Source organism: Epinephelus moara, chromosome 24 (genome assembly GCF_006386435.1).
Source record: "Epinephelus moara isolate mb chromosome 24, YSFRI_EMoa_1.0, whole genome shotgun sequence".
NCBI classification, from domain to species: Eukaryota; Metazoa; Chordata; class Actinopteri; order Perciformes; family Serranidae; genus Epinephelus; species Epinephelus moara.
In genome coordinates this window covers 25,233,547-25,257,897 of record NC_065529.1, presented here as the reverse complement: position 1 = coordinate 25,257,897, position 24,351 = coordinate 25,233,547, and the positions used below count along the sequence as shown (strand labels likewise).

Below are 24,351 nucleotides of genomic sequence, written 5' to 3'. Positions count from 1 at the left end.
GGCTGTCTTATTCTCTTGAAGTACACACAGCTTGTGTAATGGTGTGATTTGTATGAAGGATCTGCATCTTGCTTAAGAAATACTGTTTGTTTCTGTCATAACTCTGACTCCTGTGCTGTTTGCTCACTGCACTGGCTCCAATACTAACATTTGGTGTAAAAAAAAATGGTTAGGGTCTATTTATAATGGTGGGAAGCTCATATGTTTTCCCCCAGTCACTCGGGGAGGCTCAAGAATAAATATTTGTAGCCTCAGGGACGTGAAGATATATATATATATAAAAAAAAAAAAAAGTCACATACCAGCCACCCCCTCCTCTAAATAAAGAACAGTTCTTATAGGATTGGACATGCAAATACAAGAAAATGTTAAACGATAAAAGAGTAATTTAAGATTTGAGAATCATGTGAGCACAATATAAACTGAGATAATAAAGCTATCATATCTACATTTTGACACATTACCCCCCTACATGGCAGGGCATGAAGATTATTTGTTAACCCATCTTGGCTGATACTGTATTCTCTATCAAAAATAAAATTAGTGATAGTACCAATAACCAGCTTGAGGCCCCTGGGCGCCATTTATATTCTGGGGTCCAGGGCCAGCTGCATGCACTGACTGTAGGTACATGTGTGACTCATTGTGGTTCACACACAAGAAGAGCTCCAAACGTGCGTAGACAGGGGTGGAGGTAAAGATGGAGCTACATGTGTACAACCAAACAATAAAAAGTGCATGTGCGCGCGCGCGCTTGGACGTGACCATGAGCGCGCGCCTCTCTGAGCGCTCACTCACTTCATTCATTTCTGCCTGTGCGGCTGTAGGGACACTGTGCTCAACACGCTGGGAACAAGACGCTTTAACCCGGGACCATGAGGGGCTCTTGCCGCCCGAGACACACGCGGGACAGGGCAGGTAAGCTGCTAACCCACTTTTCTTTTTCTTACATTTAATTTCCACCACTCTTTAGAGGCGACATTGTGAGCAGAGCAGTGTGCTCCAGAGCAGCTGGGCTAGCGAGCGGATGAAGTAAACAAGCCTGTGTCACGTAGGCATGCTTCAGAGCTGACAGGGCTTCCCACCAAGGAGGAGAGGCGGGACACACTGCGGCACACAGCCGTGACATTTGGTAACACTGGGTACCTCAGCTGTCACGTAACAAAGAAATAGTTTGCAAATGCTCAGGGTGCTTTGGTCGCTAGCATCTCTCTGTATGCTGCTGCTGCTGCTGCTGGTTAGCTCGGCTGTGAGGTAGCTGCTGCTGGACTGACAGGATGTAAACACCACTGTTTGTTGCTCTAAGCTCCCCAAACATCATGTCTCTCATTATGATGTTGTGTCAAAGACCCCCAAGACAGTTCTGAGAGCTAAAGTATGGACTCAGGAATGTTCCAGAAATGGTTGTTATCATGGGTCTGCACATACTACACAGAGGCAATGTTGAAGAAATAGTTTGTGAGTGTGCTGTCATCTCTGCATACCCTGACCTTCAGGCTCATTTGCCCTATTTCCCCTGGTGCCCCTGCAGGTCTGCAACATTATCCTCGGGCATCACACATGAAGGAGCTCCCCATATGGCTCACACTATCTCTGTTAATAAAATACCACAAGGGAAACTCTTGCTTTTAAATGTTGCATTTCATTATTGTTGTAGTGATTCTTGTTGCCGCTGAAAATGGATTTTAACTGTAAGTAGCATCAGTGGAGACAGATGGAGAAGAGATTTCAGTCTTAATTTGGTGTACCGAGTGCTGGCTTGCGTCAGAGGCATCTGAGTGTTGCTCTAAATGTTTCAGTCTGAACCTCGGTGTGTTTACTTTAGCATGAAACCAGCCTGTTATATTACTGCTGAGGTTCCTCTTCACAATGCTACACATACTACAAGAGATTACGTGCATATGAATGGCATCTGAATCAGAGCTAATACTATGCCCCATATAATCCTGTGACTCACTTATTATAAGAATAGGCAATTGTGTAACTGTGTCTGTGGTGGAGCCTGGAGGGTTTGTTAAACACTGTGTTACTGTGCTGTCATGTTGACAAACGCCATGCACTGAGGACAAACTCCAACAAGGCTTCTGATGGACTTCGAGGGAGGGATTCACCGCCGTTCTTGTACGAATATGGTCACGGTGGTTGAAACAGCCTGCAGCCTGAGCTGTTGTGGCAGATGCTCGAGGGATGAACAGGGCTCAGGCTGGGTTGCTGTGTAGGAGATGTGCTCTGCTGGCTTGACCGTGTGCCAGCACACTGAGAGGTGGGGCTTAGCAGGAAAACAGGACAAACGTGCTAGAAAGTTGCATACTTGTATATTTGTGGAGACTGGTACAGTTATTTTAAGAACAAATGCAAACAGCTACTTTGGATTTTGGATATTTGGTGTGGTGATAACACTAACAGAGAAGTAAATATGATGTGAAGAAGACACTGGTTGAGAAAGCTTTGAGTCAGCTTTGTCTCGAGTGTGTGCAAACAGCCCGTATGTGTTTGTAGACAGAGAGAAATATGCTCCAGTGGGTGCAGCAGAGCAACACAGATTATATCCTATGTGCATACACAGGGGCTTCATACCCAACAGGATATTTCTCTGAGCCTCACATGCTGTTAGCGGCAGTAAATACACCTTCTCCACCCTCTGTTTCCACCCCTCTATTACACTTAACAATCCTTATTTCCTCTGTCTTTATTCCACCAGATCCCACTCTGAATATTCTCAATGTATCACCCCCTCTCATCCGTGCTCATCGACTCGCTCGCTGCCTGGCTCAGTCACTGCACCGCCCTCCCTCTCTGCGTCTGCTCTCTATCTAGGGGAAAGTTCACCCGCTCACTCAGAATCTCATTATAGGCTTCAGGCAGAGCTGCTGTAGCCTACATGTCCATGTGTGATGCCAGTGCAGTCGTTGTACGCCTGCGCGCTGCGCTCAGTGCACTGAGCTCGCTGGTGTTTTGCATCTGGGAGCATTCAAGTGCAAGGTTGTTTTGTGTTATTTTTGTATGGTTTTGCTCTCAAATGTCGCAACATGTTTCTGTACAATGGAGACATTAATCTCGCTGGTTTAGACTCAGATGAAAACCGCCTGTGTTGTCGTCGTCTGTAACACAAAAGGAACCCATACACCGATTCTGGATTACATTAGATACAAATAAATACAGAAAGGATTAGTCCATTAATCATAATTGTTTGACACAGAATTAATTACCAGCATGTTTTATAATCATGTAATCGTTTAAGTTATGCACAAAATGTGTTTGCAGCTTCTCCAGGTTGCTGTTTTTCTTACATGTCTTTGTTTTGGACTGTTGATTGGACCAAACCAGCAGTTTTAAGAGGTCACATTAAGTTCCTGGGGAATTTTTCACGATTTCCTTACACTTACTCAAATCAGTGATGAATGAATTACTGGAAAAATCTCAGAGTCAATGATGAAAATACTCCTTTGTTGCAAATACAGATCAGCAAGCTGAAACAGAGGATAGAGACTGACCAGAAGTATGGTAACACCCCCTGTCCACATACTTTTATTCTGAGTCTGTTTTTACGGTTAAGGCTCGACCCCTTAGTTCTAGTTAACGGACATCTTGAGAGTAAAGCATTCAGTGATGTTTTAGGCATTAGTTTGCTTTAATCTTACTGCACAGGGCCACTGTCTTCCCCAAACCATTGCAAAAACTAGGTCCATAAAGAAATGTTCTTCTAGGTTTGGTTCAGATGACGTTGAACAGTCCAGCACAGAGCCATGACCTCAGCCCCATCCAGCACCAAGATGAGTGTAAATGCAGACTGCAAGCCAGGCCTTGTACTGCCCCACATTAGCATCTGGCTCATCCCTGCAGGCACGTTCCAAAATATTGTAGGAAGCCTTCCCAAGAGGGAGGAGACTGTTATCAGATACTGGTGGAATGCTTTTAAGTTATAAGGTCAGCAGAGACTCAAAAGAGGTCCTGAGCTTTTTAAACTAAAACAACTGGATGTGCTCTTTAGACTCAAGTAATGTTTTTATTTTGTTTCTCTGTTGCAAGCATAATGGACTTGTGTGGACCAGGGTATTTAGGAATCTGACAGTATCATTATCAGTGCCGTCAAAAATACAGACGTTCCACTTTCTATTAAATTAAAGTCGTATGTAGTGCACATCCCGCGCCACCAGATGGCAGTCTCTACTGGTGTAACAGGCAGCTGAGCTGACAGACAAGGTGGCTGCAAGTGGTGGGGATGACTTATGTGGCTGTAAAGAGCTGCAATGGTAGATAGTTTATTTTCACCAAACTGGGGTATAAGGTATATGGGAGCCTCTAATATTAGGCATGCATGATACTGGATTTTTTGCCGATATCCGATATATAACAACCAGGGCGTAAAATTAACACCCGCCAAACGCCAATGGTGGGTAAAAAATGAGTTTGGCGTGTAAAACAAAAACACACACCCGCCAGTGGCCGATGGAAAATTTTGAATTGCATGTGGGTTTTTTATGTGCTTCGACCATTTTTGCCAGCTGTGTCCAGGGACGGTTTTTGCTATGGGCAATGTGGGCGACCGCCCAGGGCGCAATCTATGTGAGGGCGCTCGAGCGCCCTCCAAAAAAAACAAAAAAAAAAACTCGGCAGTTTTCTAGACTCGCCGAGGGATAGTTCGCCCAGGGCGTAAAACTATCCAGGACCGCCTCTGGCTGTGTCAGACTATTTTGACCCTCACGGCTTATTGTACATGTGCCGGGAACGCATGACATCCGCTACCGGAACTTGTTTCCCGGGCATTCTATGGTAACTTCTGAGCAAGATGTGGCGACACATTTCTGCCGTGAAGCCACCGCCAGAAAAGAGGAAAAATGAAGATGAATATGTTGGACTTGGACAAGAAGAACAGACAGTTAAACGGAGTACAAGTGTCGCATGGCATTTTTTGAAAAACGGAAACTAGACGAGGCTGGCCAGCCGCAGTCATGGCTGACCTGCGACCCACACACCAACACGATGAGCTGCAGCCTTTGCCGCAAGCACGCCAAAGAAACACAGAGGACAGGGTTGGATTTTCCTAAAGTTGGATTTTCATACTAAAAACGTAAGGTAATAATTTTTCGTCAAATAAGGCACAATTTTTTTATTTGGCTGGTGAAAAATATGTTTGGCCGGTAAATTTCTGGAGGTCACTAGCCAATGGCAGATGAGGTAAAATGTTAATTTTACACTCTGATAACAACTCATTTGACTGATAACAGATACAGATATCAATACATCCACTTTTGCCTATGTAAGTGATGACCAAGTCTCTTCTGTAGTGGAATTAACATCATATTATGCATGCATACTCTCATTGTGATGGCTCACCAGCAGATGGAAACATGAAATACAGTACTTTTAAATGTATGTAATATTCATTCATTGTGCAGAATACGCCAAAGCATGTTGGCTGATCCCAATAGTTCATTTTACAGCCAATATCGGCCTATACTGTTGATGTGCCGATATTATCAGGAAGGTATGAGAAAATAGATACCGCCCAAGCCTAATACATGACATAATGGATACAGCAGTGCATCTGATAGACTGCATAGTTAATACAAAATGTAGAAAAGTAAGTGTAAACACTTCATGCCAAAAGGAGTTTAACTCTGCATCAACTTGGTGCTAATCACACTGTCAAACACTGAGCAGCAGAATGACTGTAGTAAACATTAGCAATAAGAGAGATGGAGGAAACACAGCTGGTGCCCGTGTGTGAATACTGTGGGAAACAAATATTGACACTGTCTTGAATATTCAGAATTGATATGTATTCATAACTAGATATTTGTTAATAGACTTTGAAAAGGATCTACATGTTATTCAGCATTTCAGTGTGTTAGTTGGTACATTTCTCCTAAAAATGAAGAAATGAAGAAGACAGAGAGAAAGTGGTCACATGCGTAAGAACTAACCCGCAGGGATGTGACACGACATTCATACATGCTGCAGTTTGGCTCTCAGCCTAATGTGACACACTCTTTGTAGCTGGTTATATAAGTTACTTTACAAAACTATAAAGTCTTTGTTTGTTCAATAATTTTGTCGGTGACCTCAGGCATGAGACACAGAGGTTTCAAGTTTTAACAAAGATTTTAATTGTGGCTGTAGGAATCTGTTTTGTGTAACTTTTGTTCCTCTTCAAAGTTACTGTGCTGGTGAGGGTCGGGGAATAGATGAGTGAGGGCCAGTAAAAGCAGGCTTGCGGGCTATAACGCCATCAAGACATTAAAAGTAGAGATAATTTATTGAATTGTATTTTGTTTTTTTATTAATGTATTCGACTAGTTATTTAGGCACGTCTTAATTTTCTTACTCACACCCACATGGTTTCTATTTAGATGCAGTATTCTAAAGCAGGTCGAGGTTGCACATCTTATTAATGCTTAGTACTGAATATTTTGTGTTTATTGTATATTTACAAGGTATGCACTGAGCCATCTTTATTAGTCCCGATACCTTTGGGCTTTGGGTATTGTCCAATATCAAGTGCCGATCCGATATAAGTGCTTGAATAAAAGCACTGTATGCTTCACTGTGTGGAAGTGACTGGGATCACTCCTTTATGTGTAAGGCAACACCAGACTTGACTTAAACGTTGCTTTCCTAGCTTTGTAAAACAAAATGTACCAATAAATACAGAGATATACATTTACTGAATTCGTTCATTATTAAAATAATTGGTAAACTTGGTAAAAAATCTTAAAAATAAACAGGTGCAGCTGTCGCAAGTAGCTGAAGAACTTTTTGGTGTAGCGAGTGTAATCTGATGAAACAAACCAAAGAACAGAAGTAAATCAACCCCTTTGTCACTGATACCTGACCCAGCTGGTAGAGTCTGTATCGGCCTGATATCTGATATCAGTGTCACATCAGTGCTTCCCTGATATATTACATTTGTCCTTTTTCCCCTAACTGCAGTACCTCGTGTCATTGTGTCCGTTCTCTGACTGATCAGCTTTAGTCTCGCCACCAGACAATCAGAGATCTCCGCGTCTAAAGACTGACTTGTGAGTCTAGATCAGCGTTTAAATCAATGCCTATAAGCTACTGTACTCTTCTTACTGAAGAAAGTGTGTGTGTGTGTGTGTGTGTGTGTGTGTGTGTGTGTGTGTGTGTGTGGCCCAGTAGTAAAGTGTCTGATGGGATTAGTCCTGTTGACACGCTGCCTGTCCCCGGCAGTGATGCACTCTGACCTCTGGATTTGTTTACTGTCTCAGTAGATGCTGAAGTGACAACACAGACACATCTTTGTCTCAACTGCATTGTTTACTTCACTCCAGTCCAAACTTGTGGCCTGTTACGAGTACACAGCACCACCTGGTGTTACATATCTGACACCACATTAAGACTCAGGCTGAGAACAAACATTAAGCAGGCGTCCAGGTTCATTTCAAGTCAGGATGTTGTAGACATTGTTGTTGACAAAGTTGAGAAATTAATTAAGGTATTTATGCTGCAGCTGAACCCGAGGCCTTGTGGAAGACCTAACGCTACTGCAGAACATATAATTAGTGTTTTGCTGAAAAGATTAGTTAATAACCAATTAGCTTATCTTAAGGCTTGATGATGAAAATCAAATATCATGATTTTTTTCCCCCCAAATACCTTGATATCAATATTATGACCATATCGTTTGACTATTGGTGCTTTTACAAAATATGAGATTTTAATAGTCATCAGTAATGTGAATATAATGACTAGATGAGTAAAGGCAAATAATAAAACAGTCCGATATGTTCAGAAATTAATCACTTTACTTTAATGCAGCCTTTAAAACCAGGCCAGAAAATTAACTAACAATAGTTTCAAGTCCTTTATCAATACAAATACCCAACATCACCTGCTTCAGGACTCTCAGTGTGAAGATCTGCTGTTTTCCTGTGTTTTTATATCATTTTAAACTGTAATATATTTGGGTCTTGGACCATAGTGTCGTCTTAAGAACTTGTTATGGGCTGTAAATAAGGATTGTTTACTTTGAGGATTAATGTGCTGATTGTTTCCTGACAGCTTTATTGTGTTATTTTTTTCCTAGGAAATTTTATAGTTTCTCAAGGTGGTTATTTGAATGGCTTGTTTTTCTCTGCAAAACAGTCCAAAACCTCAAAGATATTAAATTCACAACGATACTGAACACAGAATAGCAGCAAATCTTCACATTTGAGAAGCTGAAATCAGGTTTCTGCTTAATTTTTTATTTTTTTTAATTTTTTTATCAAATTAATTGTTTTTTTTCTGTCATTAGATGGTTAGTTGAGTAATCCTCTCATTTCATTCATTATATAGACCAGCCGTTGAATCAAGAAATACAGTATGGTCTCAAACTGCGCCTACGTAGAGCAACAAAAAAGTTTATCTCTGGTGCATCAGTACTATTTACAACCAAGAAAAATGGCAGAGGAGATACCTGCACACCAATGCAACTGGGCTGGACAGCCACAAAAAGATCCACAGGCTGAGATCAGTTCAAAGGTACATTTATTTAGGACATCTGTGCACAAAAAGAAGGGTTCTCAAAGTAAAAAGAAATAATAAAATGTGACTGAAAACAGCAGCAAACGTTTTAGTCCTTGACTATCATCAATGCTACTGACATGAGTGCTTCACAGAACAGATACAGACACAGACAGATTCCTGCTAGGTGTGATTAATCAGTCAGCTAGATGAGATCGACTCTGAGGAGCAGAGGCCTGACTGTCAAATAAGTATTGTACTATTCACAACATCCTCAAACACTAATGTTCGACAGCAGAACATATACAAATGTACAAAAAACACAACTATACACAGAATAATAAAAAAAACAAAGTACAAAATATGACAAAGTATATCCAAAGGGGCCTTGCTGGTACATGCAGATGTCTATAAAAGCAGGACAAAGTAAGTGTTTCATTCAGGCCTAAAGGCTGTTCAGTTTTAAGAAGAAAGACCCATCGACTCTCACACTGCAGTCGTTTTGTTTCCAGATCTGTATGTCTGTGTCTATAGGGTTAACTCTATCAATGCCACAGACACTGAGTGCAGTAGCTGGATGTTCAGCTACAGGGGATTACAGTATGCCCATTATAATCTATCACGATTGCATCTTCAAATTTCTTGTTTTGTTCGACAAACTCAAACATATTCAATTCGCAATGATATTAAACAGAGAAAAGCAGCAAATCATCACATTTGAGAAGCTGGAATCAGGCAGCTTAAAAGAGTAACTTAAATTAATCAATTATCAACAATGATCAAGCAATGCTTTAATCTTGGGACATTTCATTTATTATACGGACCAACCATGAATCAGTAATCAAGAAAATAGTCGCTCCTATAATAGATTTAACTTTCTCCTAAATAATAATAACAATTATAATTGTGATAATAATAGACTGATAATATTGATAAATTATTATTACTGATAAAATTGAATTTCCCCTCGGGGATTAATAAAGTATATAAAAAAAGAAAATAATAATAATAATAATAATAATGATGCCCTGCATTTTTTTAATAGCAGCTGATTTAAATCCTTGGTTGACAATGTATTGACACTGTCTGATGCTGAAGTTGTTGCTGACTTTGCCTCATGAAGCCTGCGTGACCCGGACTTTGTGGTGCCCGTGACTGGGTGGTGTCAGCCATGAAGCTGCTGTAGTTGCCGTTGTGATGTTTATCTGAGCTCTCAGCAGCAGTCAGCATCACAGCATGCCCTCCTTCATCCCCGGTCCGCCTCTCCTATTGGCTGCCGGGCCTCTTGTCTCTTCTCTGATTGGTCAATTCCTCAGCCGCATTCACTGCCCATGTGTGCTCCATGTGAACAGGCCCAACATCTGCTTTTTGCGTTTCTCTTGCTCGTTTCCCTCGTCATTACGGTAACTTTTCCAAAGGATGCAGAGCCGTGTGTTTTCTTAGAAATGAGAATTAGGATTTGTTTATGGCCTGGAAATGTTTGTGAACAAGATTAAAGGAAACGTGTTAGTTGCATTTACACCACAAAAAAAGTATAGGCTAATGTAAAGCAGCACAAGACTCTCCAGTACAGAAATGTGCACTTTAAAAGATAACAATAACAACCCTTCCCATTCACACGACTTAATCTCTCTGTAAATAGCCTAATTATTCATTTGTTTACATAATGACTGACAAAAAATGTTTCCTTCCGTTGTGAAATGAGTGATAGTTTCACATTCTCCATGCACTGGATACATTTCCTTTATTTTTCAAAGCTCTGGCAAGGTAGACCTTGAGTCTGGTTTGTTTTATCAAATATTATATTTATTTATTTATTTGAGGAAATATGTCACAGTGACACAATTGCCTTCACAGTAGATATTTATAGATGTTTAGATATTAGATATTTATAGGCTTTTATGTGCAGATAGATTAAATATGAAACAAGTCTGTGATGCCTGGGATAACACTGTAACACGATGTAAATAAATAACTGAAAATACAAACGGAGGCAGTTAGTTGAGGTTAAAACAACACGATGGAAATGCCGGATAAGCAAAGTAACATCGTGTACCCGACTGTTTTGCTCCCTCAATTTGTGCTGCGCTCAGTCTCCAGTCATTACGGTAATGGGGGGTGGGACTGCTGTTTCTCAGCTGATATGAGACATCCACCCCCCTGCAGCCTGCTGAATCAGACTGCCAGGACTGCAGCCCACCGCCTCATTCTCACATCAGGAGGGCACCATTAGTGATCCGACATCCAGGATGTTGGACAACGAGGAGTTCATGGTGGAGACCTCCCCGCGGGAGCTCATGCAGAACCCGCTCAGGAAGATCTGGATGCCGCACAAAAACGGGCACATAGCTCACAGACGGGGTAAGATGCAGCTGGCCGGCAAGTGTCGCAAAGGATGGGACCGGGACGTGATGGGGGGCAGGGGGGGGGGGGGGGTCTGCCAATATTCTTTATTTATATTCTTTTTTTTTTTTCAACATATCTAATTTCATTCACATATCCATGGGTCCAGTCTGTCTTTGATGTGAAAGGTTTTCCGTTATATGACATTTACGCGCGGCTGTTGGAGATGTTGCGCACCAACAAAGCGCTGGATGCTGTCGGGTTTTTGTGCCACGCAGTGTTGCATCAGCTTATCTGGTTCATTTCCCCTCCTTATATGACATGCATGGATTTGAATCGCGCTTAGGGAGAATCATTTCTAGCTTGTCCACATGAGAGACACATGACCTGAACACATCGATTTAGTGGGTGTTAACCTGTTGGTGTGAGCTGTGGTAGTCTTCTTCTGCTGAGTCAAGCTCTGCTTTATTCATTGATTTTTATTGCATCTGGCACCAAACCTCTCCTAAACTTTACATCTAATTGTTTTGTTCCTAGTTGTATAAATGACTCACTGCAAGAGACTCTTAAGAAATAACTCCTGAACCTTTTTTCCTTTACAGTCTGTGAGGTGAAGGAGTGTCTCTGTGAACTTGAGCAGGATGCTGTCCTGCAGGGAATGTGCAGGGTTCTGACCCCTAATGTTTGTTTTTCCTTTGGGAGAGGTTTGGCATTTTGAGCTAGTTCTTGAAAAAAAAAAAACTACAGTTCTAATTTTAAAAACAAATCAGGAAATTAGGTGAAATTATTTGCTTTGGTGTGTTGATATTCCTGAGTAATAGTTGTGAACCCAGAGAGAGCATTTTAAATTTTGTTAAGGATACATACATCTTCAACTTTTTAGATACAGCTTCATTGTTGCCAAGAACTCGGGGGCTCTATACGGCATGCAGAGATCAAACCTGACCCCTCTTGTTGCACAACATGGTGCTGTCCTTAATTAACCAGCGTGTGCCTCTGGCTCTGTCAGAAGTCCGTGACGGCTGACAAAATGGAAACCTGACCCTGTGCTGTCTACATGCACATGCTCGTTTCACCCTTATATCCATTTGTTTGTTCATATATCATCCAATCATCTTTTCTCATTCTTGTTAAGAAGTAGTTTCGAGCTCCAACAGGGCATAAATCCAAACTGCTGATGAGATGTTTTGGCATTGAGAGAAGCATGTGTCTCAGTTGTCGCGGTAAAGATGCCTCTGCTCTCTGCCGGGTGATTTTCTGTAGCAATGTATGTCACTGTCACACAGAGTGAGCTGAAATCTTTCCAAGTGTTCAGAGTGTCTGCTGTAATTACGAGCAACATTCAAGACTAATTAAACTCCTCCTGAATGGATTAATGTTGACAAGCCATGCTCAGTGAATTAAACGTGTTAGAAGTGAGTTAAATTAAAAGTCTGTGTTTTTCTGTCTCACAGTGTGTATGATGAACTGCCCGACCCTCATTGTGACTGTGGGACTTCCAGCCCGAGGGAAGACTTACATTTCAAAGAAGCTTACACGCTACTTAAACTGGATAGGTGTGCCAACCAAAGGTAACAGCCACACCCCCGACACACACACACACAATTTTAAGTTTACAATGGAAACCAGCTGTATTCTCATGTTTTAAAAAACACCAAATTTTCTTGTGTAACAGAGTTCAATGTTGGCCAGTACCGGAGAGAGAGTCTGAAGATCTACAAATCCTTTGAGTTCTTCCGTCCAGATAATGAAGAGGGATTAAAAATCAGACGGTAAGTCCACAGTGTTTGGACAACCATGAGTGATTACGCACCAAAAGTCTTAAGTTTTCCTTTCAACAAAAGACTTTATCCACTGATGACTCCATCAAGTAGGATGAAGGTCATCTGTGAAGTCACCTGCTTAGGTGATTAGATGGAATGAAATCCTGCAGACTTTTGGCTCTTTACAGCACACGGTTGAGCACCCTGATATACACTTTATATTTAATTATTACGTAATACTACAGTGCCATCTGAATCCTCTGCAACTGTGTCTATAGATCAGATGTCTACAAGGTATATTCTCTTAAGTAATTCTGTAGACCACTGAAGAAAAAAAGTATTTTTAGGCCCTAAACTGTTTATGTAGAAATTAAAATATAAGTAAGCATTAATGATATTCACTCAAATTGTGTGTTTGCCTACCAGATTTTGAGAGTTACTTTCTGGTTCAAGTTTGACTTACTGTGCACACACACTGTTTTCTTAATAATTCTTAATTATGATTTTAATGTGATGAGTCATTTTCTATCATTGAAAGCCTTTTTACCATGTCCTTCCACCTTGAGCTTGTTGAACTTCTTGCTGTCTGTCTGCTTGAATGAAATATATACAAGTTGACCATGGATTTTTTTTTACGGCTAATATAATAACAATAGTTTGGAGCAGGAAAAAGCAGACAGCCAATCAACCCTTTGAAACCTGGAGTGGCGTCACTTTTCTTGTGCTGCTTTCAGACTCCTTATGGAAGTATTTATACCTTTTAAATATTGAGAAAATTGGCGCAATTTCTCTCAAAAATATAGGGAAAAGGGCAATGAGTAAGTTGGTTAGAAATGTCTCTCGAATTGCAAAAATAAATAAAGAATAGATTTAGAAAATTATTTTAAAAAACTAGGGAAGAACTATATTTATAATTATTATTTTTACATTTTAAATCATTTCCTTGTTTGATTGTTTTTAACATTTTCCTTCTTTTTTCTTTTTTTTTTTTTTTTTTTTTTACAATTTTTTTTGTTATTAATTTTTTTCCTTTTATTAATTTTCTTGCTATTTTTTGTGTCATTTCGTCTTTCATTGCTCATTGCCTTCTTCCTCTCGTGTTTTTAAAAGAATCGAGGCAATTTGCTCAGGTTTTAAAAGGGTCAATATCAACCAAAAAAATAACGTAAAAACATCTTGAAATGAAGAACAATATACAACACCAGTAGTGGCCTGCTTTCTCTGGAGCTGAATCCACTAATGAGGCTCCTTTTTGCTTGATTTAACACAACCCTCCGAGGCTGCGTGGCCATCAGCCATAACGACAGTTTGTGAAATGTCTCATCAGCACTGATTAATCAGCTTAACCAATTAATCAGTTGTCCTTTAATACTGTTTATACCATGGTCTGGCTGAATACTCAATTCTGATTGGCTGCAGGGTGTCCGTTAAAAAGTGTTATAGGACAGCTAAAAAGACGTTCCGGTCAAATTGCCTGATGACAGGTTCTAAATTATTGCACTGGCTCAACTGCTAGTTTGTAACCATAGTAACGGAGACTCAGAGCAGAGGCAACGGATTACAATGGGCATCATGAGTGATTTTATCGTTTAATTTATTTGGTGAATTTGATCAATTTGATGACTGGGATGCAGAAGAGAGGTTAGAGAATGAAAAGAAAAGGGAGAAATGGCACAAGGAGGTGACACCGGAAGAATTAAATAATTTAGAAGATGAGACACCTGGAAACTCGTCAGATCATGACCGTCATGGGACATCGGTGTGAGAGCAGCCTGCAGGCTTATTGGGCTCCGTCAGCGCAGGAGAGATGAGACTGGAGCAACATCTTGTCGTCTCCAAATGTCCCAACAAGCAGTGCTCAATCTGTCAATCTCCGTCCTTCAAATGCCACTATGATGGACATACCCATATTACTTTCAAATGTCACTATTAATGGTAATGTAGCATTTAATTTTAAATAGGAAACAATCGTTAATTTGTTAATGTGTTTATATGATCGACTACTATATGCTTATGAATTATTTGTTGCAATTAAAAACGATTTTGACTAGCCTTCTATTTGGATGTTGATTATTTGAAACAAATTTTCTTGGGCCTATAAATGAACGCCACTGAATCATGAAAGTAATATCAAAAGGTTTTTTTTTGCACGTCATCCTCTGACCACCAGAGTCTGTAACACACAAGCGGTAAGAAGTGCACTGGCTTTTTGAAATAATCATCTTCTGAATAATATCACGTAACTTTTAGCCATCGTCTCACTTCCCTTCACTGATCAGAGTCGCTATGCTCTCTACGCTGCGGCCACAGCGGGTTTCCATGGCAACGCCTGTCAACTACAGAGATTAAATAGTCCGCTCAGCTGTGGCTTGTGAAAAACTCTTCTGCTTCGCGTTGGACGGTTCACGCCTCTGCGTCGTCCATTAGTTCCTGATAATGGACACCTCGTCGGGCATTAACCCTTACATATATATATATACTGGTTAACAAATGAAGCATTAGGGTGTTGAAACAGGGTTCCCTGTGCATCATCCAGGAATGTACATCTGCATCAGATGCCTCTCAGGTCAAGAACAGAGAACTTCCACGGGATAAGGAAAGACCAGAGCACACTGATCAATTTACAGCCTTTAATAGTGCAAACAGATTAATGCTTTAACACCACTGCATTTTCATCAGAGTCAAAGAGAGTTTTATAAATCTTTACTAGACACTGACCCGATGCCTTTTGTCCTTCCACAGTCAGTGTGCGTTGGCAGCACTTAATGATGTTCGGCAGTACCTGAGTGTCGAAGGAGGACAGGTGGCGGTGAGTCCTTGATGCTGTCTTCAAATTCTCCATGGCATTTAATCATAATATTGACATATCTCAGGGCTGCATGAGAGTGTTTGTTTGTGCTGTTTCAGGTGTTTGATGCCACAAATACAACAAGAGAAAGGAGAGGGACCATTGTGAAGTTCGCGGAGCAGAATGGGTTCAAGGTGTGATGAATAAGGCAGAGTTTTATTGACTTAAGTCAGACACTCTGACTTGGTGGACTCTAAGTTGATTACATTGTCTTGTCATTGCAGGTATTTTTCGTGGAGTCTGTGTGTGAGGACCCAGATGTTATTGCACAAAATATAGTGGTAAGCTTTGTCTTTTTATTCTATGCAGTATGGATCATTGAAAATACAATTAGCAAACAATGCAGTGTGTTTATTTTGAAACAACATGACATAAGTGATATCTGATATGTTCACTCCTCCTTGCATATGATAATGTTATATTGTAAAGATTTAAAAACCTGTGTGTGTTTGGGTGTTGTCACACTGGCATTTAAGTCCAAAGCCAAGAGCAGTTTACCATGAAATTGGTAATATGAAGAAGACTTTCAAGGTTGAGATCTAAACAAACAAACTCAGTGTGGTAAAAGGCTAAGTCATGTCAGACAGCTAATTTCCTTTTTCCTCAGCTCACTTCCTCTCCCCGTGTTTCTGTCTTTGTAGCAAGTTAAGCTGGGCAGCCCAGACTACATACACTGCAACACAGAGGAGGCCATTGAGGACTTCATGAAGAGGATCGAGTGTTACGAGTCCTCCTACCAGCCTCTGGACGAAGTTATGGACAGGTAAAGAAACACAAAATTACCCAGATCAGTTTTAATTAACTCCTCAAGATCGCTGAAGTTAGCTTGACTCTCCTGCTCCAGGGATCTGTCCTACATAAAAATCATGGACGTGGGCCGTCGTTACCTGGTGAACCGCGTCCTTGACCACATCCAAAGCCGAATCGTCTACTACCTGATGAACATCCACATCACGCCACGCTCCATCTACCTGAGTCGCCACGGGGAGAGCGACCTCAACATCAAGGGACGGATTGGAGGAGATTCTGGCTTGTCTGCCAGAGGAAAAGAGGTGTGTGTTTATGTAACGTACAAGTTTGAATGTTGTCAAAAATGTATATTGGTATGGTTCCATGAAGAGAGAACATTGTTCTCATTGGATGTTTTGGTCTCTTGTGTTCTAGTTTGCCAAAAGTCTGGGGAAATTCATCCAGGACCAGAACATCAAAGATCTAAAGGTGTGGACGAGCCAGATGAAGAGGACAATCCAGACGGCGGAGTGTCTTGGGGTGCCATACGAACAGTGGAAGTCACTCAATGAAATAGATGCTGTACGTTGATTCCCATGTTCATCAAAATGAATGCAATCACCTTTTTTAAGCTTGTGTTTACTCAAGCTAAACACATCATCTTCCCTCTTTACAAAGGGTGTGTGTGAGGAGATGATGTATGAGGAGATCCAAGAGCATTACCCTCTGGAGTTTGCACTGAGAGACCAAGACAAGTACCGCTACCGCTATCCTAAAGGAGAGGTGAGAATGTGATTCTTCACAATGTCTCATTGTTATTCTTTAGAGGTGATTGTGTTTGTGTGTGTCCTGAACATGGTGTGTTTTTGATGGGTCTGTGATTATCCATCAGTCTTATGAAGACTTGGTGCAGCGACTGGAGCCTGTGATCATGGAGTTGGAGAGACAGGAGAATGTTCTGGTTGTTTGTCACCAGGCAGTCATGCGTTGTCTTCTTGCATATTTCCTGGACAAGACTGCAGGTATGACGGACTTACAATAGGCGATATGAACATTTTAAAGTGTATAAACTGTTTCAGATTATTTGCTGATTTATGATATACACAGGGCAAAGTATTGAAAAGCACCATAAGCAGCCTTAAATGAAAATATGACCCTGAAACTTTCAAGATGTTTCATAACTTTGTGTCTCTGTCTCCACAGCAGAGTTGCCTTATCTTAAGTGTCCTTTGCATACAGTGTTGAAGTTGACCCCCATGGCTTACGGTGAGTTCTGTCATCTTCTAGGCATGTATTGACATATCTTGTTTCTGGGGTGCAATCACAATTCACAATTCATAGTATGTCATTAAAAACACATAGTATTCCATGTCATTAAACATGACATAAAAAAGTCATAGTATAGTATGTTGCACAATTTCATAAAAAAGGTCTTAGTATACTATGTCATAAAATACATGAACAAAAAGTCATAGCATAGTATGTCAAAAAGTTTCATAAAAAATGTAGTAGTAAAGTATGTCGAAAAATTTCATTAAGTCATAAAATTTCATAAGAAATGTCATTGTATAGTATGTCATAAAAATTCATTAAAAAATGTCGTAGTAAAGTATGTTGAAAAATTTCATAAGAAAAATCATAGTATGTTGAAAAATTTCATAAGAAATTTCATAGTATAGGATGTCGAAAGATTTCATTAAAAATGTCATTGTATAGTATGTCATAAAAATTCATTAAAAAATGTCATAGTATAGTATGTCATAAAAATTCATTGAAAGAAATGTTATAGTATAGTATGTAAAAAAATCATAATAAAGTGTCATAGTATAGTATGTCGAAAAATGTCATAAAACAATGTCATAGTATATTGAAAAATTTCAGAAAAAATGTCATAGTATGGTATGTCAAGAAATTTCATAAAAAAGGTCATAGTATAGTATGTCGAAAAATTTCGTAAAGTCATAAAATTTTATAAGAAATGTCAGTATAGTATGTCGAGAAATTTCATAAAAAATGTCATTGTATAGTATGTCATAAAAATTCATTAAAAAATGTCGTAAAGTATGTCGAAAAATTTCATAAGAAATATCATAGTATAGTATGTTGAAAAATTTCATAAAAAATGTCATTGTATAGTATGTCATAAAAATTCATTAAAAAATGTCATAGTATAGTATGTCATAAAAATTAATTGAAAGAAATGTTATAGTATAATATGTAAAAAAAAAATTTAAAAAAATGTCATAGTATAGTATGTCAAAAAAAATCATAAAAAATGTCATAGTATAGTATGTCGAGAAAAAACAACATAAAAATGTCATAGTATAGTATGTCGAAATATTTCATAAAGAAAAATGTCATTATAGTATGTTGAAAAATTTCAAAGGAAATGTCATAGTATAGTATGTCGAGAAAAAGAAATGTCATTATAGTATGTTGAAAAATTTCAGAAAAAAATGTCATAGTATAGTATGTTGAGAAATGTCATAAAAAATGTCATAGTATAGTATGTCGAAAAATTACATAAATAAAGTCATGGTATAGTATGTTGAAAAAATCATAAAAATATCATAGTATATTATTTTGAAAAAAATCATGAAAATTTAATAGTATGTCGAAAAATTTCATAAAGTCATAAAATTTCATAAGAAATGTCATAGTATACTATGTTGAAAAATTTCATAAAGAAGGTCATAGGATAGTATGTCGAAAAATTTCATAGAAATGTCATAGTATAGTATGTCGAATAAGTAAAAAAAATGTCATAGTATAGTATGTCGAAAAATTTCATAAAGTCATAAAATTTCATAAGAAATGTCATAGTATAGGATGTCGAAAAATTTCATAAAAAATGTCATAGTATAGTATGTCGAAAAATTCCATAAAGAAGGTCATAGTATAGTATGTTGAAAAATTTCATTAAAAAGGTCATAGTATAGCATGTCGATTTTTTTTTTTAAATGTCAGTATAGTATGTCGATTTTTTTTTTTTTTTTTTTTTTTTTAAATGTCAGTATAGTATGTTGAAAAATTACATAAATAAAGTTATAAAATTTCATAAGAGATGTCATAGTATAGTATGTTGAAAAATTTCATAAATAAAGTCATAGAATTTCATAGGAAATGTCATAGTATAGTATGTCGGAAAATTTCATAAAGAAGTTCATAGTATAGTATGTCGGGTTTTTTTTGTTTTTTTTTTATGTCATAGTATAGTATGTCGAAAAATTTCTAAAAAAAAAAAATGCTGATTTCTTTTTAAAAAAAGTTATAGTATGTCGAAAAATTTCATAAACAAAGTCATAAAATTTCGTAAGAGATGTCAAAGTATAGTATGTCGAAAAATTTCATAAAAAATGTCATCGCATAGTATGTCGAAAATTTAAAAAAAAAAAGTCATAGTATAGTGTGTCGAAAAATTTCATAAAGAAGGTCATAGTATAGTATGTCAAAATTTTTTTTTTAAAAATGTCAGTATAGTATGTCGAAAAATTTCATAAATAAAGTCATAAAATTTCACAAGAGATGTCATAGTATAGTATGTCAAAAAAATTCATTAAAAATGTCGTAGTATAGTATGTCATAAAAATTCATTAAAAAATGTCATAGCATAGTATGTTGAAAAAATTCATTAAAAAGGTCATAGAGTATGTAAAAAAAATGTCATAAAAAATGTCATAAATATCACAGAAATGTCATAGTATAGTATGTCGGAAAATTTCATAAAAAAAGATCATAGTATAGTATGTCGAAAAATTTCATAAAGTCATAAAATTTCATAAGAAATGTCATAGTATAGTATGTTGAAAAATTTCATAAAGAAGGTCATAGGATAGTATGTCGAAAAATTTCATAGAAATGTCATTAGGATAGTATGTCGAAAAATTTCATAGAAATGTCATAGTATACTATGTCGAATAAGTAAAAAAAATGTCAGTATAGTATGTCGAAAAATTTCATAAAGTCATAAAATTTCATAAGAAATGTCATAGTATAGGATGTCGAAAAATTTCATAAAGAAGGTCATAGTATAGTATGTCAAAAAAATTCATTAAAAATGTCGTAGTATAGTATGTCATAAAAATAAAATAAAATTCAAAACAACATTATAGTTAAGTATGATATTAAAATAATGAATAATTTCATAAATAATATGAATAATGACTCCGTTTCATGTTTTATTGTAAAATAGTTTTATTTGCAGTCCAATGAAACCTTGCCACGTTAGGTGGTTACATATCATGACCAAAGATAACTTGACAGTTTATTTCCACTTGTTCTGACTGTTCCCTTGTTATGTTTCCTCCCTCTCAGGATGTAAAGTGGAGTCTGTCTATTTAGGCGTGGACTCTGTGAACACACACAGAGAAAAACCAGAGGTAGGTATCCCAGGCAGCACACTGTTATGTCTCTCAGCAGGCCATGTAGACAACATGAATCCGCTTCACAGCTGATTCCAGCTGCCATCAAATTCAGTCTGCATCTCCCTGCTGCTGAAGGAGCCGTGGCAGTCAGTGCTGATGCGTCCCTCTCTTCTTATTGCACAGAGAAAGTAAATCTGTCACATACGGCAGAGGAAGCCGTGTTCAGTCTCCGTCCAACCTGTGATCCCTGACAGCAATCAAGACAACTGTGCCATCACTTAACAATGACACCCCTACCTCCATCCGCTCAGCCCTTTTGTTCTCATTTCATTTTTGTCTTAGTTGTGTCATTTTTGTGAAGTCATTTCCTACATCGGCCCTGAGAGCTTAGTGCACTGCAGCTTAAAGAAGAAAGAGTAAGACAACAAAACCAATTACTGGAGCTCTGCAGACCACACAGAACACAATGGAAATTAGTTAAAACTATAATGATCATAGTAATAATAATATGTAAAGTTAATTTAATGAAAATAAACTCATGTACTTTTTTTTTCTTGAATGCATCATATTCTGTCAGTGGTGAAGACCTGTTCTCCTTTTGCTTGTGTTTTGACTCGTTGCAGTGGGTCGAGTTCTCAGGGCCAATGCCAAGGCCATTTTACTCAGTTGTACATTTTTGTTGGAACTACATAACATAACTGGAGTTTTAGGACAAATCAGTCAGCTGTGTGTGTTTGTGTACTTGTACATTTGTGAGGACCAGTGTGATTTAACAGACCTTGGGGGTGAGAATGTTTGGGCAGGTTCGAATTAAGCTTAAATTCAGTTTTGGGTAAATAAAGTTCCTCACAAGTATAGAAGTACAAATGTGTGTGTGTGTGGCGGAATAAATATGATGAAGGAGAGAACATGACAACAAGCACATTTCATAACATTGTTTTTATCTGTGTCTTCAGTCACCATGTAGGATGTAACTTTGTTTTTTACATAATTAATATTATTCCAATTGTCTTAACATGTTAACTATTTTTATGTGTACGAGTAAAACATACATTTAACCTCATCATATATTTTTACTGCAAATGAGGCACGATATTATTTTCATATGAGTAATTGTTTTTTAAAGCTAATGTCTCTATGTTAACACTTGTTAATGTTTAAATGTGAAGGGTTAATCAGCAACACCCAACAAAATACTGCCTAAAATTTCAATATATAATATATATATAGAACACAATTATAAAATCATCACTAACACACGTGTATGTACATCAGATGTACTTTTTCAGATTTTTGGTGTTTGTGAAAGCTATTGCAAATATAAAAATCCAAATTGGAAAAATCATCTCTCTCCTGTTACTTTTTTTTCTGGTGAATAAATCAATGATCAATGAGTATAATGTGTGTATAAGTAAAGTTGTGTGTGTGTCACATGTCAGAGTGGATGTTTTGTCTGAATAAAGCAATAAGTAATGTATGAATAGTCATTTACAGTAAAATACTGACTTCTGTATTACCTCTCAAGTCTTGTTTGATATGAGTCATCTAGACTGTTCAGTGGCAGTAAAGAACTCTGAACCATAAGTGATTCAAGTCTTTAGAAATCCACCTTTAACATTTATTTTATGGCAAAAACTGTCATTTAAAAACCACTGTAACATCACCCACAAGGTCCATTCATATGTTTATTAATACCGGCTGAAAGCATTAATTCAACCTTCACTGAACTAATTGCATGAGTCATTTCACTGTTGAGTATCAAGGGCGTATTCAATTAATTAAAGTCAATCTGTGAATGTCGGATAAGTAATTTTTATAACCCAGTCATATCCTCTCCTCACTGTTTCAGAATGTGAACGTGCAGCGCACCACAGAAGATGCTCTGCAGACAGTCCCAGCTCACCTCTAACCTCCTGCACTCCCCGTTCCAGCCGAGACCTCGTCCGACTATCTGCTCGGACTTCTGAACTGCATAATGGCAGCGGTGCTGTTCAACCACCCAGACTCAAACTGTAAAGCACTTTCACTGAACGTCATTTTTATATGTAATCTGTTCTGTTGTGAACTTCACTGAACTGTTACTCTAGCTCAGCTCCAACTGAGGACAACGAAAGGAAAATGCCAATATTTTTTTCATATGTGGGTCTGCTGTTGCTGTTGCAATAATATTCCCTTACATTTCAGCACCTTTTTCTCCATGATGATATTTAATAACTACTGTGTATCGTGCACCGTGTATCCTGCCATATGCTTCCAGTGTTTCTGAAGACGTTTTAACTGTTTGAAAAACGAGTATCGTGACACTAAAAAACTGTGAAGATTCTAAAGAAAAGACTACTTCAGTTAAAATGATAAAAGTCGTAATTCCCTGACTGATGAGCAGAAACGCAAATGAACTTTTTATTTTTTTAAAAACTGTTTTTCTTTGCTAGTTGTTGGATTATATTAAAAAGGCAGCCATTGTGTTACGGAGGCCCTGAGAGGCAAGTGAGCAAAGAATTCTGGTGATACATTTTTTAAGTCTGACCTACACGGTTTTCTTTCCTGTGTTAATGACTCAAGAACAGGTGGAAAAAAATGTCCTAAAAATGCAGGATAGTCTTTTTAAAATTAAGATAATTTGAGCAACAAGTGGAAAAGAGTTTTGCCTGGATCAATTTTGTTGTGAATTTTTTATTTATTTTTTGTCAAGTGTTGTTCTAAAACTCATTTTGTCATGACTGCCCCATTTTTAAAATGACTAAAAGCATTCGTGAGTTCTCCCAGGTGAGTTTTAATTTCTCCATGCACTCTAAACACGAGGTTCATATATTGTGTGTTAATAAGTTATTTAACACTGCTCTCATTTGTTTTTCTTTCGGCTAGAAATAATAATGTTTATTTACATTTTTATTTTGCTTAACAAGGTGAAGATTGTGTGATTTAGTCTGCGCCAAAAGAAGAAACGACAGTAATGTTACAGAACTTGTCCTATGTAGAGCATGGGGTTGTGGTGCACTTCAGCCTCTTGTGGCCGAAATGAGTATTACAACTACCAACACAAAAAAATATAAAGAAAGAAAATTCACCTACCACTTTTTCCCACCTTTCACAGATGGGGGGAAAAGTAATTTAGAAATGTGATGCTGACTAAAGTTATTTTTCCACCTGAGACAACCTTTTTTCACCTGTTGTTATGTCATAAACAGGAGAGAAAACTATTTAGATTTAGGGAAAAGGATCACCAGAATTGTTCTTCCTCAGTTGCCTCTCAGGGCGTCCGTACAGTGTATCTACTCTGAGTAAACAAAGATTAATATAAATCTTAAACCATTTCAGAGGTGATAATAAAATCCTTTCACCATAAAGGATGGAAATGAGATTGTAAATATACCTGACACAGATGTAGCTTCTGTTCTGTAACCTGAACTCTTGGGATCAGACCTTTCCTCTGTTACTATTATAATGTTTAAACCAAAAATAATTTTTGGGATGGACAGTGAAATGCTGTGACAAATCTCCAGTCATTAGTCTGTCACTGAAGAAGGCAGCCTTTGATTGACCTGTGATGTTATTGTTGAAATGAATGCCTCGGTTTAAAGGTACCGTGCAAACTGTACACGCATGTGTGTTTGATGTAAAATATATATATGTGTGTGTGTGTGTGTGTGTGTGTGTGTGTGTGTGTGTGAATCTACATGTATTTTATGGTTTATCAGTTTTTGGAGACCTCTGTACATTTTCTGTAATATTATACATTTGATATTGTACATTACTGTGCTGAAAATATGATTCCAAATGCCTTGTTTGTCTCCAGCTGTCACAATCTCAATAAACTGTCAAAGTTTGGGGTAAA

At 38.0% G+C, this 24,351-nt stretch overlaps 1 protein-coding gene across 7 annotated transcripts; it reads left to right on the top strand.

Moving 5' to 3' along the window:
- Positions 1–773: 773 nt before the first annotated feature.
- On the top strand, positions 774–24,351 carry pfkfb4b (6-phosphofructo-2-kinase/fructose-2,6-biphosphatase 4b). Of its 7 annotated transcripts, none has more exons than XM_050037432.1 (14): positions 10,634–10,830; positions 12,267–12,383; positions 12,488–12,584; positions 15,318–15,384; positions 15,483–15,557; positions 15,648–15,704; positions 16,065–16,186; positions 16,268–16,475; positions 16,588–16,734; positions 16,831–16,935; positions 17,045–17,174; positions 17,359–17,418; positions 20,467–20,531; positions 22,366–24,351. In XM_050037432.1, the coding sequence occupies exons 1-14, from the start codon at positions 10,719–10,721 to the stop codon at positions 22,423–22,425; spliced, it is 1,422 nt and encodes a 473-aa protein (XP_049893389.1). In that variant the 5' UTR covers positions 10,634–10,718; the 3' UTR covers positions 22,426–24,351. The 7 variants fall into 7 exon arrangements, with proteins under 7 accessions (XP_049893391.1, XP_049893389.1, XP_049893387.1 ...); XM_050037435.1 differs by lacking the exon at positions 22,366–24,351 and adding an exon at positions 20,700–21,990 and having other exon boundaries at positions 10,635–10,830; XM_050037431.1 differs by having other exon boundaries at positions 10,637–10,830; positions 17,356–17,418.

Bases quoted from the DNA above. Each gene is read 5' to 3' on its own strand.
- pfkfb4b (XM_050037429.1), top strand. From the start codon at position 10,719: ATGTTGGACAACGAGGAGTTCATGGTGGAGACCTCCCCGCGGGAGCTC. The intron at 12,585-15,317 runs GTAAGTCCACAG...GTCCTTCCACAG, and splicing joins GAGGGATTAAAAATCAGACG to TCAGTGTGCGTTGGCAGCAC. The intron at 17,419-20,466 runs GTGAGTTCTGTC...CCTCCCTCTCAG, and splicing joins GTTGACCCCCATGGCTTACG to GATGTAAAGTGGAGTCTGTC.